Genomic DNA, 23,551 nt, shown 5'->3' on the forward strand with positions numbered 1-23,551 from the left:
CTTTTTCTGTTTACACTATGTTTTGGGAAAAAGCACCTCAATGAACTTTATTTAAACCAATGCAAAACGTTTGTGTATTCGTGTGAACAAGACACTTTTTGTGTCGAAACGCGTCACGAAGAATAAACTACTGCCGTTTATGTAATACCCGTGACTCCGAGTGTGCTTTCAACGTTTAATTGGATTTATATATATATATATATATAGGTCCATTCTATGCAACTAGCCATCATTTTGAAGTGGTAGCACAGTGACTGGTAGCAGGTCTTAGAGCGTTTTCCCCACCCGCCTTCTAAAATGTGGTTCTTTTGGGGGATTTGCCCTACTTGAAGGCATTCTGGTTGGCTTTGAGTTGTAGGAGGTGTGTGGAAATTTAGTTCGTATCTGAACATTATCTGCGCCATCTTGTCTCTCCCCAAGCGCCACACGCAGAAAACGCGCGATGCCCATTTTAGGCACCATGGTCTCATTGCCGAGCGCCAGCGTGCCCCTCAGGCGCTGCAAACGTCCCCCGCGCGCTGGCCACCCCCGCTCTCTCATACATGGGCCATAAACCCTCTCCTTCTGCGCGACCCTGCCATGGAACCACATCCCGCGCCTGACCAACACCTCCTTTCATCCCATACATGGTCATACATCCCTTTGATAACCCCCTTCCTCTGCGCCCGATTGTCCGAACCGATCCTAGGCCATCACCTAGCCCTGCGGATGCAGTTTATTGCCCCTACTGTAAGGGAACCACCTCACATCAAAGGGATTACAGTAGATCAAGGCCCCCACCCCCTGAGACCCGACCAGTCGCACACACCCCCGGGAATTGGTGAAATGTCCAGCTGTGTGATAGCCATCTCCTACTGTGGGTGGGGTGGGGACTTCTACTGTAGATATGTGTGGGAACAAGCTTGAAGTGGGGATTCCAAGGATGTCTTTCCGTACATCAAAGTCTCAACAAGAATGTATCACGTGTAATAAAGCAATAAACCTGTGTATAAGAGGCCAGGCCTCAGAGATATGGGTAGAGCACCTCGAGACGATACCTTGCTGTCCGATCTGACGTGTTCTGCTCCGACGGAATAAAACTTTGTTTCCTGCCTTCCAGTCTCCGGCGCCTGCCTCTTTTGTTGGTACGGCCTTAGGTTCAACTATAATGAACTTGGCGGATATCGATTTGTTCTTCGGGTTGTGTCTGCCGGCGGATGTGTGGAAGCAAATCCGGAAAGTCGACCACGCTGAGCCGTTCGGATATACCTGGGCACAACTCGATACCATAGACAAACAGCGAGGACCTGGACAGAAACCTCTAAAAGCCATATTGGAACTCCCAGACAAGATTGTACAGAAATTGAAGACCCTAATCCCAGAAAGGAAGGTAGACTGGTCGATAGTGACGGCTTGCCGCCAGAAACCCCAGGAGGATGTGTCCGAATACTTCTCTCGATTCGAAACAGTGTTTTCCGATTATAGTGGCCAGGACATGGCCACTGCAACCGGACATCACCTCTTTGTCCAGAATTATGTGAAGGGTCTGTCACAGGACGTCTCCCAGAAGTTACAGACCAGCGAGAGTAGTTGGGCAGCCTCCAAACCCGCGGCTATCCTCCAGATGGCCCAGTACTACGAACACCAAAAGAACGAGAACGATAGGGCGTCCGAGAGAAAGAAAAAGGAACTGAAGGAAAGGGTAATGATCGCACAGCTGCAAGGGGTGACCATAGGAAGGGAACCTCCCAAGGGAAATTACCAACCGACTGCTCCTAGAAAACTACCCCCTAGAGACCATGCACCCACACCCTACGGTGGACGCAGGGACTTAGACGAGAATCAGTGCGCGTTCTGCAAAGGGTTTGGACACTGGAAATCCCAGTGCCCGGTCCTTCTGGATATGAACAAGAATAGGGACACAAGAGACATAGCAAATAGCCCCAGAAATAGAGGACAGGGACGAGGGTACACGAACGACACCACCAACGACAGGCCAGGCAGACCAAACACCTTTGACCGCCCCCGACAGAACCAGTGTCAACAGTCCGACTATGAAAACGCCCATGACTTCGCATAGGACCGCCAGGGGCAAGGGAGGGATCCAGTCGAACTCCGTGTTGACCAGCAAGGTCCTTACGTCACTGCTAAGGTCCTGGGCACAAAGTCTCCATTTTTGGTAGATACCGGGGCGACACGTAGTGTATTATCTAAACGACTGATTCCGAGGGCACCCTTGTCTGGCTCACACGTAACCTCGATAGGCTTCGATGGAACGCCCTCCACTAATCCCTTGTCCGCACCAATCTCCTTTGACTTGGAAAATAACACCACTGACACGACGTTTCTGCTCTCCTCCAACACCCCCGACGCTATTATGGGTCTTGATTTACTAAAACATTTCCGAGCTACCATCAGATGCTCCCCAGACGGAGTCCGAGTTATACTGCACGATAACCCAGATCTGTTCAGGCCTTGCCTCACGCGACGTATGTTCTCTATAACCGATGCTGACTTGTCTCTACTCGACACGTTACCCTCACTCCTGTGGGCTAAAACCGACTCAGACGTAGGACGCATGGTGATCGACCCTGTACACATAACTGTCCGACCGGACGCGGTGCTCCCAAAGCTTCCACAGTATCGGATATCGCCCGAAGGCGAGAAGGCATTGGTGGAAATCATCCAGTCCCTAGTCGACGCAGGAGTGGTAGAAGAAGTAGTCAGTAATGTTTGCAACAGCCCTATCCTACCCATTGTAAAGAAACAAGGCGAAGGAGATGGGAAAGCATACCGCTTCATTGTTGACTTACGAGAAGTTAACAAAGTAGTCATACCTCAGTACCCCGTAGTCTCAGACATCACCACCATCCTCACCCTGATTCCATCCACTGCCACTACCTTCACTGTTATTGATCTCAAGAACGCATTCTTTTCCATCCCCATCCACCCAGACAGCCGCTACCTTTTTGGCTTCACCTTAAAAGCCCGTTCGTACAGATTCTGTAGGGCACCCCAAGGCTACACTGAGAGTCCCAGCATTTATAGCCAAGCCCTCAAAAGACAACTAGATGCAGTCCAACTACCAGATGGAGTGGTGTTAATACAATACGTCGATGATATTCTTTTGGCGGCCGACACCACTACACTCGCAGTCACAGCCACCATCCACCTCCTCCACTTCCTCGCGGAGAACGGTCACAAGGTCTCCAGGAAGAAGTTGCAATTCTGCCAACCCCAAGTGACATACCTAGGCCACCTCCTATCCAAAGATGGGAGGAAGCTTACTCCTGATCGAATTCAGACCATCCTAGAAACCCCCGTTCCCAAAACTCAGAAGCAAGTGCGGTCCCTGGTAGGCCTCACCTCCTTCTGCCGACAGTGGTTGCCAAACTTCAGTCTTATCGTAAAACCTCTGCTTTCCCTGCTGGCCAAAGACGTCCCCTTCCCCCTCCCCTGGACGCCCGAATGCCAATCCTCCTTCAAGGAATTACGAGATGCCCTTTGTTCAGCACCAGTCCTAGGGACCCCAGACTACACTAAACCTTTCTCCCTCTTCACCCACGAAAGGGAGGGGTGCGCATTGTCTGTCCTAACACAGTCCATAGGTCCCAAGCAACGCCCTTGCGCCTACTTCTCTGCCACTCTCGACCCTGTAGCCAGAGCCTTGTCCGCCTGCCTTCGAGCAGTAGCCGCCACTGCTGTCTCTATCCGACAAAGTGAGGGGATTGTGCTTTCAAACCTCCTCACCGTGCTAGTACCCCATGCAGTTGACACCCTCCTGAACCAGACCAAGACTCAACACCTGACTAGCTCACGACTGACTGGTTACGAGCTGACTCTGCTTGCACCCCATATCACGCTGAAGCGATGCACCACCCTGAATCCAGCCACTCTGCTACCTCTCCCTGACACTGACCCCAATGCGTCCCCTATACATGACTGCGTGACCCTCACCAATGAACAGACCAAGAGTAGGGTTGACCTCCGAGACACTGCCTTCCCGGACCCTGACGGAGAACTGTGGGTGGATGGCTCATGCATCAAGCTCCCCGACGGCACCACCTCAGCTGCCTATGCAGTCACCACGGCCCGAACAGTTGTTGAAACAGCCCGCATCACACAGCGATCCGCACAGGCGGCTGAGCTGATTGCTCTCACACGAGCGTGCATCCTAGCAGCAGGGACAACCGCAAACATTTACACCGACAGTCAGTACGCCTTCGGGGTGGTTCACCACTTTGGACTCCTATGGAAGGAGAGGGGATTCCTGACTTCCCATGGCACACCCATCCTACATGGAGATCTAGTCTCTGCCCTGACCGAAGCAGTCCTCCTCCCCGCACGGCTGGCTGTGATCAAATGCCAGGCACACAAGAAGGTGACAGACATTATAGGACAGGGAAATGCTCTGGCTGACATTACTGCCCGAACCACAGCCGAGAATAGGTCCACGACACGTATGTACGTGACCAGGTCACAAACTGAGAGATGGAAGGATGCCAGGGAAACGATTAGGGACATCCAATTAGCCAGCACACCACACGAATTGACTGAATGGGCACGGGTAGGATTGAAAGACGATGAAGGCTGCTGGCAGACTAAAGACACGAACAAATGGTTGCTATCTGACTCATTCCTGATTCCCATGCTGATCATGACACACTCCCCCGCACACATAGGGTCTGCCCCCATGATCGAACTCATCTCCAAAGTTTGGCACAACGATAAGATCCCAGACTCAGCCAAACGTCTGGTCCAACAATGCCTGGTATGCCTCCAACACAACCCTGGTAAAGGAACTGCTGTACCCCGGGGAGGGTTTGGGGTTCCTAACCATCCCTTTGAGGTCCTACAGATGGACTACATCCAGTTAGAAAGGTGCCAGAGCCTGAAGTACGTACTTGTCGTTGTGTGCGCCTTCAGCAAATGGGTGGAAGCCTACCCAACCCGCGACAACACTGCTATGACTACCGCAAAAGTACTACTGAAGGAATTCTTCCCCCGTTACGGTCTTTGTCGAATTTTATGGAGCGACAACGGCCCCCACTTCATAGCCGAAGTTATCCAACTCATCTTAAAAGGGTTGGGTGGAAAAACAAAAGTTCCATGCGGTTTTCCACCCCCAATCTGCAGGCTTGGTTGAGCGACATAACGCCACATTGAAGCTCAAAATAGCCAAAATAGTTGCCACCACAGGATTGAAGTGGCCCGACGCCCTCCCGCTAGCATTGCTATCAATGCGTTCCACTCCCACCAAACACCACTTAACTAACCCCGGGCGTAGCACTACGCTTCGCCCACGTAGTGTACGTAGCGCTGCCTGCTTCGCACTTTCCGAAGTAGGCGAAGCAGGGCAGCGCTACGCACACGCCGAGGGCGAAGCGTAGCTGCTTGCCACCCGCCACCCACCTCCCGCCTGCCCTCCTTTTAATAATATAAGCATTGAAAAATAAATTAAAGTAAGTCGACTTACCCGTAAGCGCGGCGTCTCCGGGGCTCCCTCTTTCTGTTTCTAATTTCTTCTGGCAAATGCGCATGCGCGGACACCCGCGCATGCGCATTTCTCGCGAGAAATGCGCATGCGCGGGCGTCCGCGCATGCGCATTTGCCAGAAGAAATTAGAAACAGAAAGAGGGAGCCCCGGAGACGCCGCGCTTACGGGTAAGTCGACTTACTTTAATTTATTTTTCATTGCTTATATTATTTAAAAGAAGGGCGGGCGGGAGGTGGGTGGCACGTAGTGTGGCTACGCGAAGCGCGTAGTGTGCGTAGATTTGGGCACACTACGTGCTGCTTCACGTAGCCCCACTACGCCCACTACGCCCACCCTTACACTTAACCCCCTACGAGGTCGTCTTCGGGCGGCCCATGAACCTTTGGACTGCACCGAAACCGACATCCATTCGCGACGTCCCGGATGTCCTCATGTCTGACTATTTGTACAACCTAACTAAAACATTGTCTGTTATCCATCAGCAGGTGCTGCAAGCCATTCCCGACGCTCCCAGGGGTCCCGGACACGATATCCGACCCGGAGATTACGTCCTAGTGCGTAATTTCCAGCGTGCAAGGAGTCTGGAGCCCCGGTGGACGGGCCCCCTGCAAGTCTTGATCACCACCCGAACAGCTCTTCGAGTGGAGGGGAAGCGCAACTGGCTGCACGCACATCACTGTAAGAAGGTATCACCGACCCTGATGACAACCGACAACATCACCGGCCAAGGAGGACCCCCGGACAAAGACCGACCATCCCTGAGCTGCTACCAGTATACAGAGACACTTGAGTTAACGAAATATCCCGACCCCACTGTGCCATCCAAAGAAGGGTACAACCTGCGACGAAAGGAGGGAACTTCGGCTAAGCAGACCACGAACTAAGTTGAGATCCCAGATCGGTAGCCTAATCACCTCAAAAGGCTTCCAGGAGAGAAACTAAACAAAGCCAGTGGTTCTGCCCGCTACCGAGTCCCTTGAAGATGATGGAAGCGCCCGACATGAAGGTGATGGAAGCAACCGGACGTCCGAAGATCCACTATCTAAACCCAAAGACTGACAAGATGCACAGCTCAAAGACTATCGCGCTTTTTATTACCCTTCTCTTTTGCCTTCTCCTCATGGCCACCTTCTGGATCATGGAAGAGAGCTTACCCGCTCATAAGACATTGCTGACCACTGTTCAACCTACCACCATGAAAGAACACCATTTGATCTCGCTTTCTCCCCAACTGCGAGAAAGGCGTAAGGAGTTCTGGAATAACTCTTTCGTGCAGTTGCTCCACCAACACAATCTTGCCGCCAATGCCACTAATTGCTAGATCTGTGGATTGCTACCGCATGCCACTGGACACTCTATCCCTTTCATCCCCTCACCTTTCTCTGTCCATGGCTCCTGCCTCGCTTGGCTAATCCTCCTGCAAGAAAGCTACAAGGACAATGCCACTTCCAGCAAAACTGTGTCACACTTCTACCATGGGTTCTGGCTGAACAACACTGGAAAAACTTCTGCTCCCTTCTGTCCTCTAAGATCAAACACTTCCTTTCATATGGACATCCCTGCCAAAGAACGAGTTGAAATGCAGGTGTTCAACAACCCAGCCAGACCCACCTTCTCTTACCTCCGGAAACGAACGGCCGCCACCCTAACAGTGGCTCTGTCCGTCATCAACATCACAGGTCTTGTGTGCCTCGAAGGTCTGGGAACACAGCCGGTGGGCCGCAGTTCCTGTCTCATCACCCGAACATTGGACTCAGTCGACCCACCCTCCTTTGTTACCTCCCCAAATATGTACTTCGTCTGTGGTACTAAGGCCTACACCTGGCTTCCGAAAGGCTGGGGAGGCACCTGTTACATCGCTTTTATCCTTCCTCCAACATATGTGGCTCCAGCAAACCACCACCAGCAGAAACGTGCCAAGGACATTGTGCAAGCCGACTCCACCGGAGCACAGTTCATGGATGCAGTAAAAGGACTTGTCCCACTTTGGGGTCCAATGGCGAACAGCCGTGCCATCCGGCACTTAACCCAGGCAGTCGAAACAACAATGAACATTACGGCTGGCATCCTCACCAACAACACCGCCGAGCTTCAGGCCGTCCGCCTGGTGGCTCTCCAGAACCGCCTCGTTCTAGATGTGGTTCTGGCTGATCGTGGAGGAGCATGCCGCATCATTGGGTCCAGCTGTTGTACCTACGTACCGGACAACTCACCCTCCGTCTACAAGGCGATCGAACACCTCCACAGACTTTCCTCAGAGGTGCATCAGGAACAAGAAGGATGGTCGCTTGGGAATTGGTTTTGGGACTCAATAAAGAACTGGGGGTGGAGGTTGTTTACGTTTATCCTAATGCCGATTGTGATTCCATGTGGATGTTGCCTGGGGATTCAGTGCTTGCCACCTTTATGTTCACTTTTCACGAACTACATCTGCCCTAAGACTCTGAACTTTGAAGCAGAACGAATGAAAGCCCTGTACGAAATAGAAGTACGTGATATTATGGGGATAGATCCGAACTAAACAAGCTGGCGAGATATGTTAAAAGGGAGGACTGTGGAAATTTAGTTCGTATCTGAACATTATCTGCGCCATCTTGTCTCTCCCCAAGCGCCACACGCACAAAATGCGCGACGGCCATTTTAGGCACCATGGTCTCATTGCCGAGCGCCAGCGTGCCCCTCAGGCGCTGCAAACGTCCCCCGCGCGCCGGCCACCCCCGCTCTCTCATACATGGGCCATAAACCCTCTCCTTCTGCGCGACCCTGCCATGGAACCACATCCCGCGCCTGACCAACACCTCCTTTCATCCCATACATGGTCATACATCCCTTTGATAACCTCCTTCCTCTGCGCCCGATTGTCCGAACCGATCCCAGGCCATCACCTAGCCCTGCGGATGCAGTTTATTGCCCCCACTGTAAGGGAACCACCTCACATCAAAGGGATTACAGTAGATCAAGGCCCCCATCCCCTGAGACCCGACCAGTCGCACACACCCCCGGGAATTGGTGGAATGTCCAGCTGTGTGATAGCCATCTCCTACTGTGGGTGGGGTGGGGACTTCTACTGTAGATATGTGTGGGAACAAGCTTGAAGTGGGGATTCCAAGGATGTCTTTCCGTACATCAAAGTCTCAACAAGAATGTATCACGTGTAATAAAGCAGTAAACCTGTGTATAAGAGGCCAGGCCTCAGAGATATGGGTAGAGCACCTCGAGACGATACCTTGCTGTCCGATCTGACGTGTTCTGCTCCGACTGAATAAAACTTTGTTTCCTTCCTTCCAGTCTCCGGCGCCTGCCTCTTTTGTTGGTTAATTATCGAATGGTATAAGAGGCGATTACCGCCAGGCAATACTTGAAGGTTATCGACTGAAGGTGCCGCTACCATTTAACAGGTGTACAGGGGATGAAGGAGAATGTATATGGTTGTTGCTTTGAAGCAGGTGCAGGAGCGGTTGGCAGACAAGTTGGCATGGTTTAGCCAAGTATATTGTTGTTGACAGCGGCAATCCAGGCTGAAAGGGAATGGGTGGACAAGCTCACACCTCGACGAGGTAGGAAGTTTGAGGTTCATTAGGAAGTTAAGTTAGTTACAGGTTTATAGTTGCTGTAAAAAGCTGGGAGGTTAAAAGTAAGCCTGGGCAGAGTTCGCGGAGTTCCGCTATGCGTAACTACGCGAAGTGCAAAAAAAACTCTGCCGCATTACGCTCAGGTCCGCAAACAGAGGAATGCATTAGATAAATGCCGTTCATGGTGACTTTCAGTGCCAGGGGCTTGTCTGCACTGTGCAATCATCGCGAATGACACCATGCACAGCGCAAGCGGGCGCTGCTTTCTTTCTGCCGCTCAAGTAGATTTTTACTCGAGCTACAGCTTTCTCAAACCAAATGGACAGTTTCTAAACGCGAGTGGTCGCAAGCATACGCAACCACTCGCAATGAGAAATCTGACCGCCCCCATTGAAAAATCACGCCAGGAGGTTGATCTTCCATGCTCGTGCTCGCCAACATGATGTTGATGATCGCAAACGAGGAAAGATCTCGCTGGGAGGTGGATTTTCCTCGCTCGCTAAATTGACGTTGACGAACGCGAGCAAGGAAAAAAACTCTGCTCCGCTATGCAGAGCGGAGTTTTTCACAAACTCTGCGAGCGGAGCGGAGTTCACCGCCCAGACTTAGTTAAAGGTCTCAATTGCTGAAGGTCAGTCCAGGATAAGATTGAGAATTGCAGCTTTAAGTTGTGTGGGGGGGATTTTAGGGGGTAGAGATAGTCTGACATAGGTAACATATTTGTATAGAGAGGTTGTAGTTTTGTACGGTGAGAGGCCCGGGTATATAAAAGTGATGTGGACCTGTTTCAATAAAAGCTGCCTTTTTCACACTATTTCAGTATCAGTGGTTTGTGCTACTCCCCATATTCCCGAATGCACATATTTTATGGGAAATAGACACTTACCATCATCACGATCGCCTGAAACTTTGGATGCTTTATCCTTCTTTCCTGGCAGTTTCACTCTCACCTCCGTCACGTCAGGCTCAGCAATATCTGTTCTGCTGATAGGCTCATCCTCGTCCCTGTCTGCTTCCGGTCCCCGGCTGCGGCCATCCGGGTCTTCGTCCTCTTCGGGATCCAGCTCCTTCAGGAAGCCTTGCAGAAACTCCTCAATCTCCGCGTCAGTGAGCACGGCCTGCGGATGGACTGAGGGGCTCTGCCCCAGGAGAAGGAGAAGGCATGCCAGGGGAAGACAGCGGATTCCCAGGGACGAGACGGTAGGTAGATGGAGAACCCCCATACCTGACTCTCAGGACTCAGGCACGTTCTTGGAGGTACGCTCCAGTCCAATCGTGGCCTTCAGTAGGGCACAGATGTAACAAACAGCCTGTAAAAGATGGGAAAAAATATATTTCTTGTTTCTCAAACTTGACCTACTGTGCTGTGGACGGTTTCCTTGTCACAGAGATATGACATCACCGACGAAGGGTAGTGATGTCATTATGACCCATTACAGATGATACAAAATGGGAAAAACAGTAATGAACCAAAAAACGTTTGTCACCTGTTAACACTTACATAGTCTATTTTAGAGCAATCACATGCACGAAAGCGAAGCACAGTGAGGCCAGGGGTCACATGCACCATCCTTCTGTGCACCCTTGGTCCACCTATTACCTGGGCTTGCTGGGTGCCCCACTCAGTTCTAATTCTGCCACTGGTCAGGGTTCTAGGTGGGCCTAAACTGTGAGTACAAGTGGTTGAGATAGACGTGAAGTGACGGGCAATGGAGAAACCTTAGTGCTAACATTACCAAAGTAACTTCAAAGGTTAGACCCATTTCCTTCCATACCCAAAATGAAACACGATTACATGAAAAAGAACAATAGGAATTGGCCATTGAAAGCACGCGCCAGCCCTGGATGAGGTCCAAACTGAACATCTGCTCTAAGACATGAATCGTAAGAATACTGCTTGTTCCAGAAGGCATGTACCACAGCCTATGTGGCTGCTTTTAAACATGAAACACAGAAACATTCATCCCAAAACACACTCATGCTGCGGTTGCGTTTTTTTGGAATAAGCATCGATCACCCTAAGAAGTGAGGCTTATCAACTGGAATTGCATTTCGAGATAGAACGTTGATCACATGAGCAATGGAAGCCTCCAAATCCTGTACGCATGGGATACCTCATCCATAAGAGACAAACAATGCAAGAACAATGGGTAGTATTGTTGGCGCCTTGGATGTAAATCTTCAGCATTCTCCTGATGACCAAACCAGGAAAAAAACGGTACCCTTTGAAGCATGGGATTTGAGAGAGAAATAACCTGGGGTGTTATCAAAAGCATACATTTAGTTTCTCCCACTAAGAGTGCACCCATTTCAATACAAGTCAATGGGGAAAGTAAATCCCACAATTATTTTTCTAAAATGTCCTAGTTGGCATGCATGCATGCATAGAGTACAGATGGAAAGCAGATGTAGCCTTGGAATGGTGTAAGGATGTATCCTGTGGGGTATACTCGCATGGTATTGCATGTGTTATATTGCATGACAGTTCTCATGCATCAATGACAACAACTTACCTACATTACAAGATAAGTACAAGATGAATACAATAGTTGGTAGAGTTCGGTAAATGATGGGAGATGTGAAAAGCGTATTATACTTAGCATGGCAGTGCAGTGGTATACGATGTGTACTAGGTGTAGGTTGATATTACGCAGTCTCATTCTACCATCCTGAGGACCCATTTCTGACGGATGGTGTATAACCCAGAGCTTGAGCTTGAAGCTCAGGGACCTAAATGTGCGGAAATAATGGTAGCTAAAAGGCGGGCTTGCAGGCCATCACTTGAAAGTCACTGTAGGTCTAAGTTCAAGGAGTTTTTAGGTCTCCTCTATAGTCATCCTAAGCTGTCTGATGTCAAAAGTCCAATAGTGTAAAGTATCAATACGGAGAGTGGTCTTTGGGTCAGCCCATTTGTTATCATTGGCTGGCTTTCTTTTCAAACTCATTTATTTGTCTCTTATTCGAGGGCTTTCCTTCCTCTTATTCTGTTTGTCCCGCCCTGGGACACAGCTTCTTTACCATCCTTTTGACTGCATGATTTGTATCCTTCCATTGCTAACATCAGGGAACTGCATGTTCCTTTTAATTCCAACACTCCGTTGGGACTGAATGTGTTCTCTTGCTCTGCCCCCTGTTGTTCTTCAACCCTAACATCCCCAATTCTGCTCTCTCCATGTTGCTCCACTCGTCTGATGCTTTCCCTGTCCCTACATGTGCCTCTTGGCTTTTTTCCCTGTCCTAAGCTTCTCCGTTGCTCCTCTCCCTCTTCCTACTCACTGTTAATTTGCGGCATTGAATTTCCCTTTCTCAATCCATTTCTGTTTTAATTTCCATCTGTTTTTACTTTTTCGGATGGCCTGGCAGCTGCAATTTACTACTAGTTCATTCCTTTCGCACAATTTTTATTTTTTAATTTACCACTTCAAGGTACCTGCTATTTTGGAATGGTGAATTACAATTGTGAAAAAATGGCTGCCGCGGCTTCATGACACATACATGCATGTGCATGGTTACACATGTGTGCTTTTACAGAATCATGCTAATTTTTATTTTTACTGATGCTTTTCTGCTTCGGCAACAATATATATTTTTATATTTTTGCTGATGCTGCTCAACATCAGAAACAAGCGTTAGCAAAGCATAACGATTGGCTAACACCTTTCAGAGACTCAAGTTATTTGCTTTACCAGTGCTTGTTGATTAATGCTTCCAATAACAACATTAAGGCCCACTGGAAAGAAGGCTCTCATACAGGTTGAAATGAGTGCATCAACCCCTCAAAATGGGTTCAGATTGCCCCTTTAAACTTGGAGAACATTTCTAGAAAGTTACGTTTCTGCAGGTCACAACAGTTGCAGGTATTAAAATGAATACGTGTTTCAGCAAGATAACGAAGTGCCTCAATAAGCATCCATAATAGTAGATCTCTCCCACTAGCAGTAGAAAAGCAAGTGCTAACCTATTGGTTTTGCTAATGCTTGTTTGTGAAGCATCGCTTTAAACAAATTAAATGCTAAAAAATGTGTGGAATAAAAGTAAACTCATATCTTAAGGTACTTCAGAGCTGTATATAGAATTCAATAGTTCCAGTATTTAAAATGGCACGATTTATTTTCCCCAAGGCCTAATCTACTTTCCACCGGACTCAGAATTGAGACAAATGCAAGTGCCATTTGGTACTCTGCAGTAGGCCTGGGAGCAAATATTTGGGCCCCAGGCAGAAGAGAATCCTCCTATTCAGTAATGCTAAGTGGAGAGGTGTGGCTCACTGGTTAGAGGCGGCAGAACCGTAAGCAGAGGACGGCCCGGGACCAGGGTTCGATTCCCGACGCGGCAGGGTCGTGGACCAGGGTCAGCGGGCTCGATAATTCTCGCCTCGGTGCCTACTCCAGTCAGGGACCACACTCGGCAACTCTGGGCATTAGCTTGCCTCATCTTCACAACGGCCCCCCCAGACCGCCGGGGATGCTTGGTCGCACCTTAGAGATACCCATTAGGGACCATCTCTCAGGGTGAGCCAGGACGGGTTCCCCAGCGGTCGAAGCGCGGAGATACTCCTCCAGGAGTCGATTCTAGCGCTATATAAACCCACAATTAAATTAAATTAAGTGCCTTAAACTTAACCTGAGTGAGTGCAGAGCCTGCCCACCCCCCAGCAATAAAAGCCTTTGTGTACCAAGGAATGTGCGGAGCAGTCTCTGTATTAGCTGGAAAGACTTTGAACATCCTTCGCAAAGTCCTCAGATAAATTAAGATTAAGTCTTTTTTTTGGAATAATTGCCTTTTTCCAGATTACGGTCCTTTAAGTATGTCTGTCTTTGTCTACTGTGTCAAAGTAAAAAACCATATTGAGGTATCTATTTTGGTCTAGAACAAAGAGTCCACGTCACACTTTAAACAGTGAAGGCTACAAGAAGAACAAAGAACACTGGAGCTCTACAAACCATTAGCATGACTAGTCCTGCTAGGCTTTAACTGAGACAGTAATGCAGTGCCCCCATGATCAGGTTGTACAAAGTAATGGGCAAGTATCACAACTGCCTGTAATTATATGTGAGCCCAAGGTGCTCCACACACTGGGTGATATTCCGACTTTAACTTAACAGGTGATTGGAGTATTGCACTTCCTTGTATTGTGTTGCAGGCCGAAACGTGTCAACAGTTCTGTAGAGGTTTCATTCAGAAAAACAGATGACTAGAAAAGTCAACACCATAAAGACATAAGACTTTAAAGTGATATTGGTCTATACTGGGTCACTGGTTGGAATACTCTCAGGGTGTACCACGGATATTATTCAAAATCATACACTCCATTTTCGTGAAAATGCAATACAAGGACTGCTGAACAGAGTTATGTGATTTCACGCACTATGTGGTGCTATTATCAAGAAATGGTGTGGATAAATTGGTAAATGACTCATTATTGACTACTTTCCTTGGTTCTTTACATCTCAAGAATGCAAAGGCAATACTTGTGAAGTCGTTTATTGTGTACAGAATAGTAATGGATTCACAATAGTGACTGATTCCACTATTGTGTTGTAAAAATCATGTCTTGAATTTATGCCAAAATTGAACCCACTTTTTTAGGTCGAGCATTCGAGACCTCTTGTATATACTTTAGTATATACTTATATGTGTATGTACTTTGTGGGCTCTGGAGATCAGCCCTAGTACTTGTCTGCTTCCGCTTAGAGACTTTTTTTTCTGTTCAACTGCCTCTATTTAACCACTTCTGTGCCCATGACGAGATAGTCTCGTCATGGAGCACGGTCGCGCTGTGCCCATGACGAGACTATCTCGTCATGAAACCCGCCCACTAAGGAAACGCCCGGCACAGGAGGGGGAAAGGGCGTGGCACCGAAGGGGTTAACTGTCTTGATAGAAAACGACCGGTAGAGGTCAGTAAAATACCAGAATTGCTTTCTGCTGAGGGACTTTCTTTTTTTAATTTTTGTGGCAACTGCCTCTATTTAACTTTTTTGATAGAAAACGACCAGCAGAGGTCAGTAAAATACCAGAATCACTTTAGCATTCTCTAGATTCCAGTCCATAGAAATTGTCTTCCACGAGCACCTTAGACAATAAAGAAAATTTCAAATCTTGTATTTTCAGTGATATGACCACCGAAGGCCCTGATTTTATATTGAAAACAGAGCTTTGGCCAATACCATTTCCCGCTGAAAGGCAATATTTCTCTCCATGTGTTCCCATACCTGGCGTGTCACGCAGTTTGGTGCTTACTTTCCTTCCCTGTTAAAGAACAGTAGATGTTTCAGCACCGAAGCTATGGTGCTGCATAGCTAAATACATATAAGGTCCCAAAGGCGAGACCGATTGCATTGCAAATGCTTGTTCTAAGAAGAGGCCACTTATAGGCTGTTATTGTGCTCCATAACCACTCTCTCCCTGCCCCACTGATCATGGCCAGAGACTTTTTAAAGAATGGGCTACATGGGCAATTGCCCAGGGCCCCCACCTTCCAAGGAGCCCTTAGGAAAAGTTTCTCTTTTTCACTTCTGTCTAATTTTGTATATAAGCCTTTATCCTTACTGCCTACCTCTAGCTCCTTCTCTGTTTGCCCATGATCATTTTAAGGACTTCTGGAGTCCTTGGCAAGGCATATTTCTTTTTATTTGTATTAACACTTTTTGTTGGCTTTAGCTTACTGGCAATAGGAATAGTACGCTTTTTACTCCTTATACAATTCCAGGAATATTTAAACTGTTTTTGAGTGACCTCAAATCTGCAAGCTTGCTTGGCATCATGCAGGTTTGAATGGGTAATAAAATTCAAAGTTGTTCCTAACACGGGCCCTAAAATATGTCGGGCCCAGGGCCCCAAAAATTCTTAAGACAACACTGCTCATAGCACAAAAAAATACACTTTTCCAGGAAATATCTGAGTCATCAGCAAATCCTGCCTACAGAAAACTCAAATCTTAAGGGAGGCGGGGGGAGGGCGACACAGCAAAAGGAGATAGGATATTGCCAGACTTCAAGCAAATCATTGCCAACAAAGTATCAAGCATTGACAAAGCCAACAAGTCTCCCGTGCATTTTGAGTCCTAACTAAACTATAAAATGGCCTGCTCCACCTAAAAACTGAAACACAAAAAAATACTTTCTTTATACAATGCACCAATGAGAAATATAATGTTTGAGAACTCAGTGTGGTTTTTTGATGTAAAATAATTCTGCATACGTGGTAATGCAAGCATTGCATAGGAGGTGGAATAATACACCAAACAGCAATACCGTGAGGTCATCAAGAAATACTCATCGGGGCGCAGCCAAAGCCCCTCTATGTATATTTTAGTTAATCTATAAGCAGCAGACCGCTATCCGCTGTCAAAACAGACCTAAACGCCTAGTGCAACTGGCAAGCCTGCTCGGAATCTAAGCCCATGATCTGGAAGCACGTTCCCGCCAGTCTCAGGCCTGCTGCGTCACTCCTGAGGTCCAGCAAGGACCTAAGGACTCTGCTCATCTATTATCCACAAATGGATTCCTAAGCCCCGCCCCTGTCCCAGGCACTCCATACAAGGGATCCATCCTGCCCTCCTCTGTGCATTGCACAGACGTGTCTCCGTAACCGCGTTGTACGGCGCTTCAACCCCCCAGCTAAGTTTGTATACATTCTGGGGCTTATTTACAAGCCCCTTGCGCCGCTGTTACGTCACTTTTCTCATATTAAAAGTGACGCACCTGCGGCGTAAGGGGCTTGTAAATAAGCCCCACTTGCTCTAAAGTGGACACGTGTACCCACGTCGCTTTGAAGCGGATACCGTAACCCCAAATCTTAGACTCGAGAGGGGATTCAGCGCTCCCCAATCTCCCCGCTCGCTAGTGCAGGCAGACACCCACATTTCATTGGCCCAAATTCACACTTTGAAAGATTTTTTTTTTTAATTGTATTTTTATAGCGCTGACGGGTCGTCGAAGCGCTTCTCATTTTAACTCGTGCCCACCTGTAGTGGGATGAAGGGCACAGAGTGGGGGGACGGTCTAGGGTTATAGAGCGCATCGCGAGAATACAGTGCACAGAGAGTGTGTTCGACAGAATGCAGTGCACACAGTGTGGATATGCAGTGCCTCGAAGGAGAATGCAGCGTGGTATTATAACGGACACTGGAGGACAAGGTGTACAGAGAGTGGACGTAGCGCTCAGGCAGATAATGCAGTGCACAACGTGTGGTTGCAGTGTATAGAATGAAGATGCAGGGCACCGTGTGATGCCGTGTAGAGTGGGGACGAATATCTGACATCAGAACTGCAGTGTAAGTAGAGTGAGGCTGCACTGCACTTAGAGTGGCCGTGCAGTGCACTGAGACAGTGATGCAGTGCACAACGTGAAGGCGTAGTGTGCATGTAGCATGTGGATGCAGAGCAGAGGGAAAAGAGAGGAACTGCACAGAGTATAGGGGAGTTTTCAAGACGGTGACGCAACGTGCAATGTGTGGTGTGCAGTGCACACATAATAGATGTATTGCAGAGCACAGGGATTCAGTGTCTAGTGAACGGAAAAAAATGCAGAGACATTCAGTGGGGCTCGTTGCTGAGAGCACAGTGCACAGAACGGCCTCTAGCTACAGAGAGCACAGATTGAGTGCACAGAATGCAGATGTAGCGCATAGAAGCAGCTGAAAGCTGCAGTAAATGTAGTGATGCAGAAAGGGCTTCACAGAATGAGGTGAGAGAAAAGTTGATGTGATCAAAGTAAGGGGGAAATGGAGATGTGCACAGAGAGTCGACACGCAGTGCATAGAATGGGCAGAGCGAAAATGCAGTGCGTGGGTATCAGTGAAGTGCTGTGTACAAGGAGCCCACGTGCGTTTGTCTTCGCTACGAAAGGGTGAAAGGAAGTACTTACCGACCCGGCTCTCCCCCAAAAAGGGCAACCGATGGCCAAACTGGATAGTCAAAGTCCTCGAAAGGCGAAGGCTTCAGATATGGACCGGTCTGTAATGGTCATATACTACCACGGCGCGAGGGGCTGGCCCCTCCGGAGTGAGTCCTGGCAGGAAGTCCTCAGTGCAGGGGAAGCAGAGCGGAGCAGCATGCACGAAATGCTTCGATGAAGTGTTCCATTCCCAAAACCGCTCTCCCCTTAGTAACGCCCACCTTCTGGAATTCCTACACAGAGGAGCTGTGGGTAGAGCCCGCCCTCTGTAGCCCCATCTCCTCCCCATCCCCAAACCTGGAACTCAGATGTCTGGGTAAGACTAGCGCCCACCTCTCCTCCGTCGATGCTGCAGGCAGGGACCCGACAAGTGACGCAGAAAATCCTGCCCCCGGGATCGAACTCACACAGGCCCGCTTGGTCCATTCATTAATATAAGTGCGACGTCTTCCTCGTTGCTTTCTTTATTTTTACTGTAGTTTTATGATGGCATGTTAAACTATTTTCAGCATGGTAAGTTGTCTCTGACTTTAGGAGTAATGTCGCCGTCTGACATCCGTTTTCTGGAGAGAGAGATAGCACGTCATAACTGGCTTTTTGGAGGAATGCCAGTCTGAAATCATATTTCTTTGAGTCAGGTCACATCTGGCATCAGGTTTCTGAAGTAATGTCACAGCTTGATGTTAGGTTCCTGGACAGCTGTCACAGTCTGTGTCAGGTATCTTTGATGATGTCACAGGCAGATGTTAGGTTCCTGGACAGATGTCACAGTCTGTGTCAGGTATCTTTGATGATGTCACAAGCAGATATTAGGTTCCTGGATTAACGCCGCAGTGTGATGTTAGGTTCCTGGACAGATGTGGCAGTCTGGTGTTAGGTACCGTCCTAGACTGATGTCACAGTTTGGTGTCAGGTATCCTTAGTGATGTCACAGGCAGATATTAGGGTCCCGGACAGATTTCACAGTCTGTGTCAGGTATCTTTGGTGATGTCACAAGCAGATGTTAAGTTCCTACTGTAATGCCGCTGTGTGATGCAAGGTTCCTGGACAGATGTGGCAGTCTGGTGTTAGGTACCATCCTGAAGTGATGTCACAGTCTGTGTCAGGTATCTTTGGTGACGTCACAACCAGATGTTAGGTTCCTTGTGTAATGCCACAGTGTGATGTTAGGTTCCTGGACAGATGTCACAGTCTAGTGTTAGGTACCATCCTGGACTGATGTCACAGATCTCTTGACTGGGGGAGAATGTCTGCATTGTCAGCATTCCGTCCATCATTGGTTTGTTGTAACGCGTTTCGCCCTAAGTGGGATGGGTATTCCCAGACGTGGGACCCGTGCTCACTACGCCACTGGAGTCAAGCTATCCTGGCTGATGACGGCTGATAGCCAGAAACCGGTCCTAGGATGCTTGATTCCGGTCCAGGGAAGACATGGCTTGGCAGTTCGGGCTGGACTGTTCCCATGAGGCACAGGGTGAAGACTGATTTGCATATGGCCATGTCTAAACTGGGGTGGCGTAGTGGGCAAAAGAACGATGGATTTAACCCAGATCTCTTGACTGGGGGAGAATGTCTGCATTGTCAGCATTCCGTCCATCATTTGTTTGTTGTAACGCGTTTCGCCCTAAGTGGGATGGGTATTCCCAGACGTGGGACCCGTGCTCACTACGCCACTGGAGTCAAGCTATCCTGGCTGATGACGGCTGATAGCCAGAAACCGGTCCTAGGATGCTTGATTCCGGTCCAGGGAAGACATGGCTTGGCAGTTCGGGCTGGACTGTTCCCATGAGGCACAGGGTGAAGACTGATTTGCATATGGCCATGTCTAAACTGGGGTGGCGTAGTGGGCAAAAGAACGATGGATTTAACCCAGATCTCTTGACTGGGGGAGAATGTCTGCATTGTCAGCATTCCGTCCATCATTTGTTTGTTGTAACGCGTTTCGCCCTAAGTGGGATGGGTATTCCCAGACGTGGGACCCGTGCTCACTACGCCACTGGAGTCAAGCTATCCTGGCTGATGACGGCTGATAGCCAGAAACCGGTCCTAGGATGCTTGATTCCGGTCCAGGGAAGACATGTCTTGGCAGTTCGGGCTGGACTGTTCCCATGAGGCACAGGGTGAAGACTGATTTGCATATGGCCATGTCTAAACTGGGGTGGCGTAGTGGGCAAAAGAACGATGGATTTAACCCAGATCTCTTGACTGGGGGAGAATGTCTGCATTGTCAGCATTCCGTCCATCATTTGTTTGTTGTAACGCGTTTCGCCCTAAGTGGGATGGGTATTCCCAGACGTGGGACCCGTGCTCACTACGCCACTGGAGTCAAGCTATCCTGGCTGATGACGGCTGATAGCCAGAAACCGGTCCTAGGATGCTTGATTCCGGTCCAGGGAAGACATGGCTTGGCAGTTCGGGCTGGACTGTTCCCATGAGGCACAGGGTGAAGACTGATTTGCATATGGCCATGTCTAAACTGGGGTGGCGTAGTGGGCAAAAGAACGATGGATTTAACCCAGATCTCTTGACTGGGGGAGAATGTCTGCATTGTCAGCATTCCGTCCATCATTTGTTTGTTGTAACGCGTTTCGCCCTAAGTGGGATGGGTATTCCCAGACGTGGGACCCGTGCTCACTACGCCACTGGAGTCAAGCTATCCTGGCTGATGACGGCTGATAGCCAGAAACCGGTCCTAGGATGCTTGATTCCGGTCCAGGGAAGACATGGCTTGGCAGTTCGGGCTGGACTGATCCCATGAGGCACAGGGTGAAGACTGATTTGCATATGGCCATGTCTAAACTGGGGTGGCGTAGTGGGCAAAAGAACGATGGATTTAACCCAGATCTCTTGACTGGGGGAGAATGTCTGCATTGTCAGCATTCCGTCCATCATTTGTTTGTTGTAACGCGTTTCGCCCTAAGTGGGATGGGTATTCCCAGACGTGGGACCCGTGCTCACTACGCCACTGGAGTCAAGCTATCCTGGCTGATGACGGCTGATAGCCAGAAACCGGTCCTAGGATGCTTGATTCCGGTCCAGGGAAGACATGGCTTGGCAGTTCGGGCTGGACTGTTCCCATGAGGCACAGGGTGAAGACTGATTTGCATATGGCCATGTCTAAACTGGGGTGGCGTAGTGGGCAAAAGAACGATGGATTTAACCCAGATCTCTTGACTGGGGGAGAATGTCTGCATTGTCAGCATTCCGTCCATCATTTGTTTGTTGTAACGCGTTTCGCCCTAAGTGGGATGGGTATTCCCAGACGTGGGACCCGTGCTCACTACGCCACTGGAGTCAAGCTATCCTGGCTGATGACGGCTGATAGCCAGAAACCGGTCCTAGGATGCTTGATTCCGGTCCAGGGAAGACATGGCTTGGCAGTTCGGGCTGGACTGTTCCCATGAGGCACAGGGTGAAGACTGATTTGCATATGGCCATGTCTAAACTGGGGTGGCGTAGTGGGCAAAAGAACGATGGATTTAACCCAGATCTCTTGACTGGGGGAGAATGTCTGCATTGTCAGCATTCCGTCCATCATTTGTTTGTTGTCAGGTATCTTTGGTGATGTCACAGGCAGATGTTAGGTTCCTTGTGTAATGCAGCTGTGTGATGTTAGGTTCCTGGACAGATGTGGCAGTCTGGTGTTTGGTGCCGTTCTAGAGTGATGTCAGAGTCTGGTGTCTGGTATCTTTAGTGATGTCACAGGCAGATGTTAGGGTCCTGGACAGATGTCGCAGTCTGTGTCAGGTACCTTTGGTGATGTCACAAGCAGATGTTAGGTTCCTTGTGTAATGCCGCAGTGTGATGTTAGGTTCCTGAACAGATGTGGCAGTCTGGTGTTAGGTACCATCCTGGAGTGATGTCACAGTCTGGTGTCAGGTATCTTTGGTGACGTTACAAGCAGATGTTAAGTTCCCTGCAGTAATGCCGCAGTGCGATATTAGGTCCCTGGACAGATGTAGCAGTCTGGTGTTAGGTATCGTCCTAGAGTGATGTCACAGTTTTGTGTCAGGTATCTTTGGTGATGTCACAAGCAGATGTTAGGTTCTTTGTGTAACGCCACAGTGTGATGTTAGGTTCCTGGGCAGATGTCGCCGTCTGGTGTTAGGTACCGTCCTAGAGTGATGTCACAGTCAGGTGTCAGGTATCTTTATTGATGTCACAGGCAGATGTTAGGTTCCTGGACAGATGTCACAGTCTGGTGTCAGGTATCTTTGGAGATGTCACAAGCAGATGTTAGGTTACTGGAGTAACGTTGCAGTGTGATGTTAGGTTCCTGAACAGATGTGGCAGTCTGGTGTGTTGGGTACCATCCTGGAGTGATGTCACAGTCTGTGTCAGGTATCTTTGGTGACGTCACAACCAGATGTTAGGTTCCTTGTGTAATGCCACAGTGTGATGTTAGGTTCCTGGACAGATGTCACAGTCTAGTGTTAGGTACCATCCTGGACTGATGTCACAGTCTGGTGTCAGGTTCCTGGACAGATGTGACAGCCTTGTGTTAGGTCTTGCAGTGATATCACGGTCTGATGTTAGCTCCCTGGAGTGATGTCACAGTCTGATGTCAGTTTCCTGGACAGACAATGCACATGTAGTGATGCCCCAGTCTGGGATTAGGAAAGATGTCACAGTCTGGTGTCAGGTTTCTGAAATTATGTCACAGGCAGATGTTAGGTTCCCTTGAGTAATGCTGCAACCTGGTGTCAGGTTCCTGGACAGATGTCACAGTCTGGTGTCAGGTTCCTGAACAGATGTCACAGTCTAGTGTCAGGTATATTTAATGATGTCACAGTCAGATGTTAGGTTCCTGGAGTAATGCTGCAGTGTGATATTAGGTTCCTGGACAGATGTCACGGCCTAGTGTTAGGTACCGCCTTGCAGTGATGTTACAGTCTGGTGTCATTTTTCTGGACAGATGTGACAGCCTTGTGTTAGGTCTTGCAGTGATATCACGGTCTGATGTTAGCTCCCTGGAGTGATGTCACCGTCTGATGTCAGTTTCTTGGACAGACAATGCACAAGTAGTGACGCCCCAGTCTGGGATTAGGAATGATTTCACAGTCTGGTGTCAGGTTTCTGAAATTATTTCACAGGCAGATGTTAGGTTCCCTTGAGTAATGCTGCAATCTGGTGTCAGGTTCCTGGACAGATGTCACAGTCTAGTGTCAGATATATTTAATGATGTCACAGTCAGATGTTAGGTTCCTGGAGTAATGCCGCAGTGTGATGTTAGGTTCCTGGACAGATGTCACGGCCTGGTGTTAGGTACCGCCCTGCAGTGATGTCACAGTCTGGTGTCATTTTCCTGGACAGATGTGACCGCCTGGTGTTAGGTCTTGCAGTGATATCATGGTTTGATGTTAGCTCCCTGGAGTGATGTCACAGTCTGATGTCCGTTTCCTGGACAGACAATGTACATGTAGTGATGCCCCAGTCTGGTATTAGGAATGAAGTACCAGTCTGATTTGGGGCCCATGGAATAAAGTCATTATGTGATGTTAGGATTCTGGACAAATGTCACAGTCAGTTGTTAGGTTCGTGGAGTGATGTTGCATTTTTATGTAAGACTCCTGGACAGATGTCTGTCAGTCTGATGTCAGA

General features: G+C 48.9%; 1 protein-coding gene across 3 annotated transcripts in view; it reads right to left on the minus strand.

Annotated features, from left to right (window-relative positions):
• Positions 1–18,147, minus strand: part of AEBP1 (AE binding protein 1) — a 319,836-nt gene extending 301,689 nt beyond the window's left edge. For all 3 annotated transcript variants that reach the window (XM_085636122.1, XM_085636121.1, XM_085636123.1), the window contains exons 1-2: positions 17,920–18,147; positions 9,935–10,358 (exon numbers count right to left, since the gene is read on the minus strand). In XM_085636122.1, the coding sequence (XP_085492248.1) occupies positions 9,935–10,271 (337 nt within the window). In that variant the 5' untranslated portion in view covers positions 10,272–10,358; positions 17,920–18,147. The remainder of the gene's footprint in view (positions 1–9,934; positions 10,359–17,919) is intronic.
• Between the last annotated feature and the right edge of the window lie 5,404 nt (positions 18,148–23,551).

This window comes from Triturus cristatus, chromosome 11 (assembly GCF_964204655.1).
Source record: "Triturus cristatus chromosome 11, aTriCri1.1, whole genome shotgun sequence".
Lineage (NCBI taxonomy): Eukaryota > Metazoa > Chordata > Amphibia > Caudata > Salamandridae > Triturus > Triturus cristatus.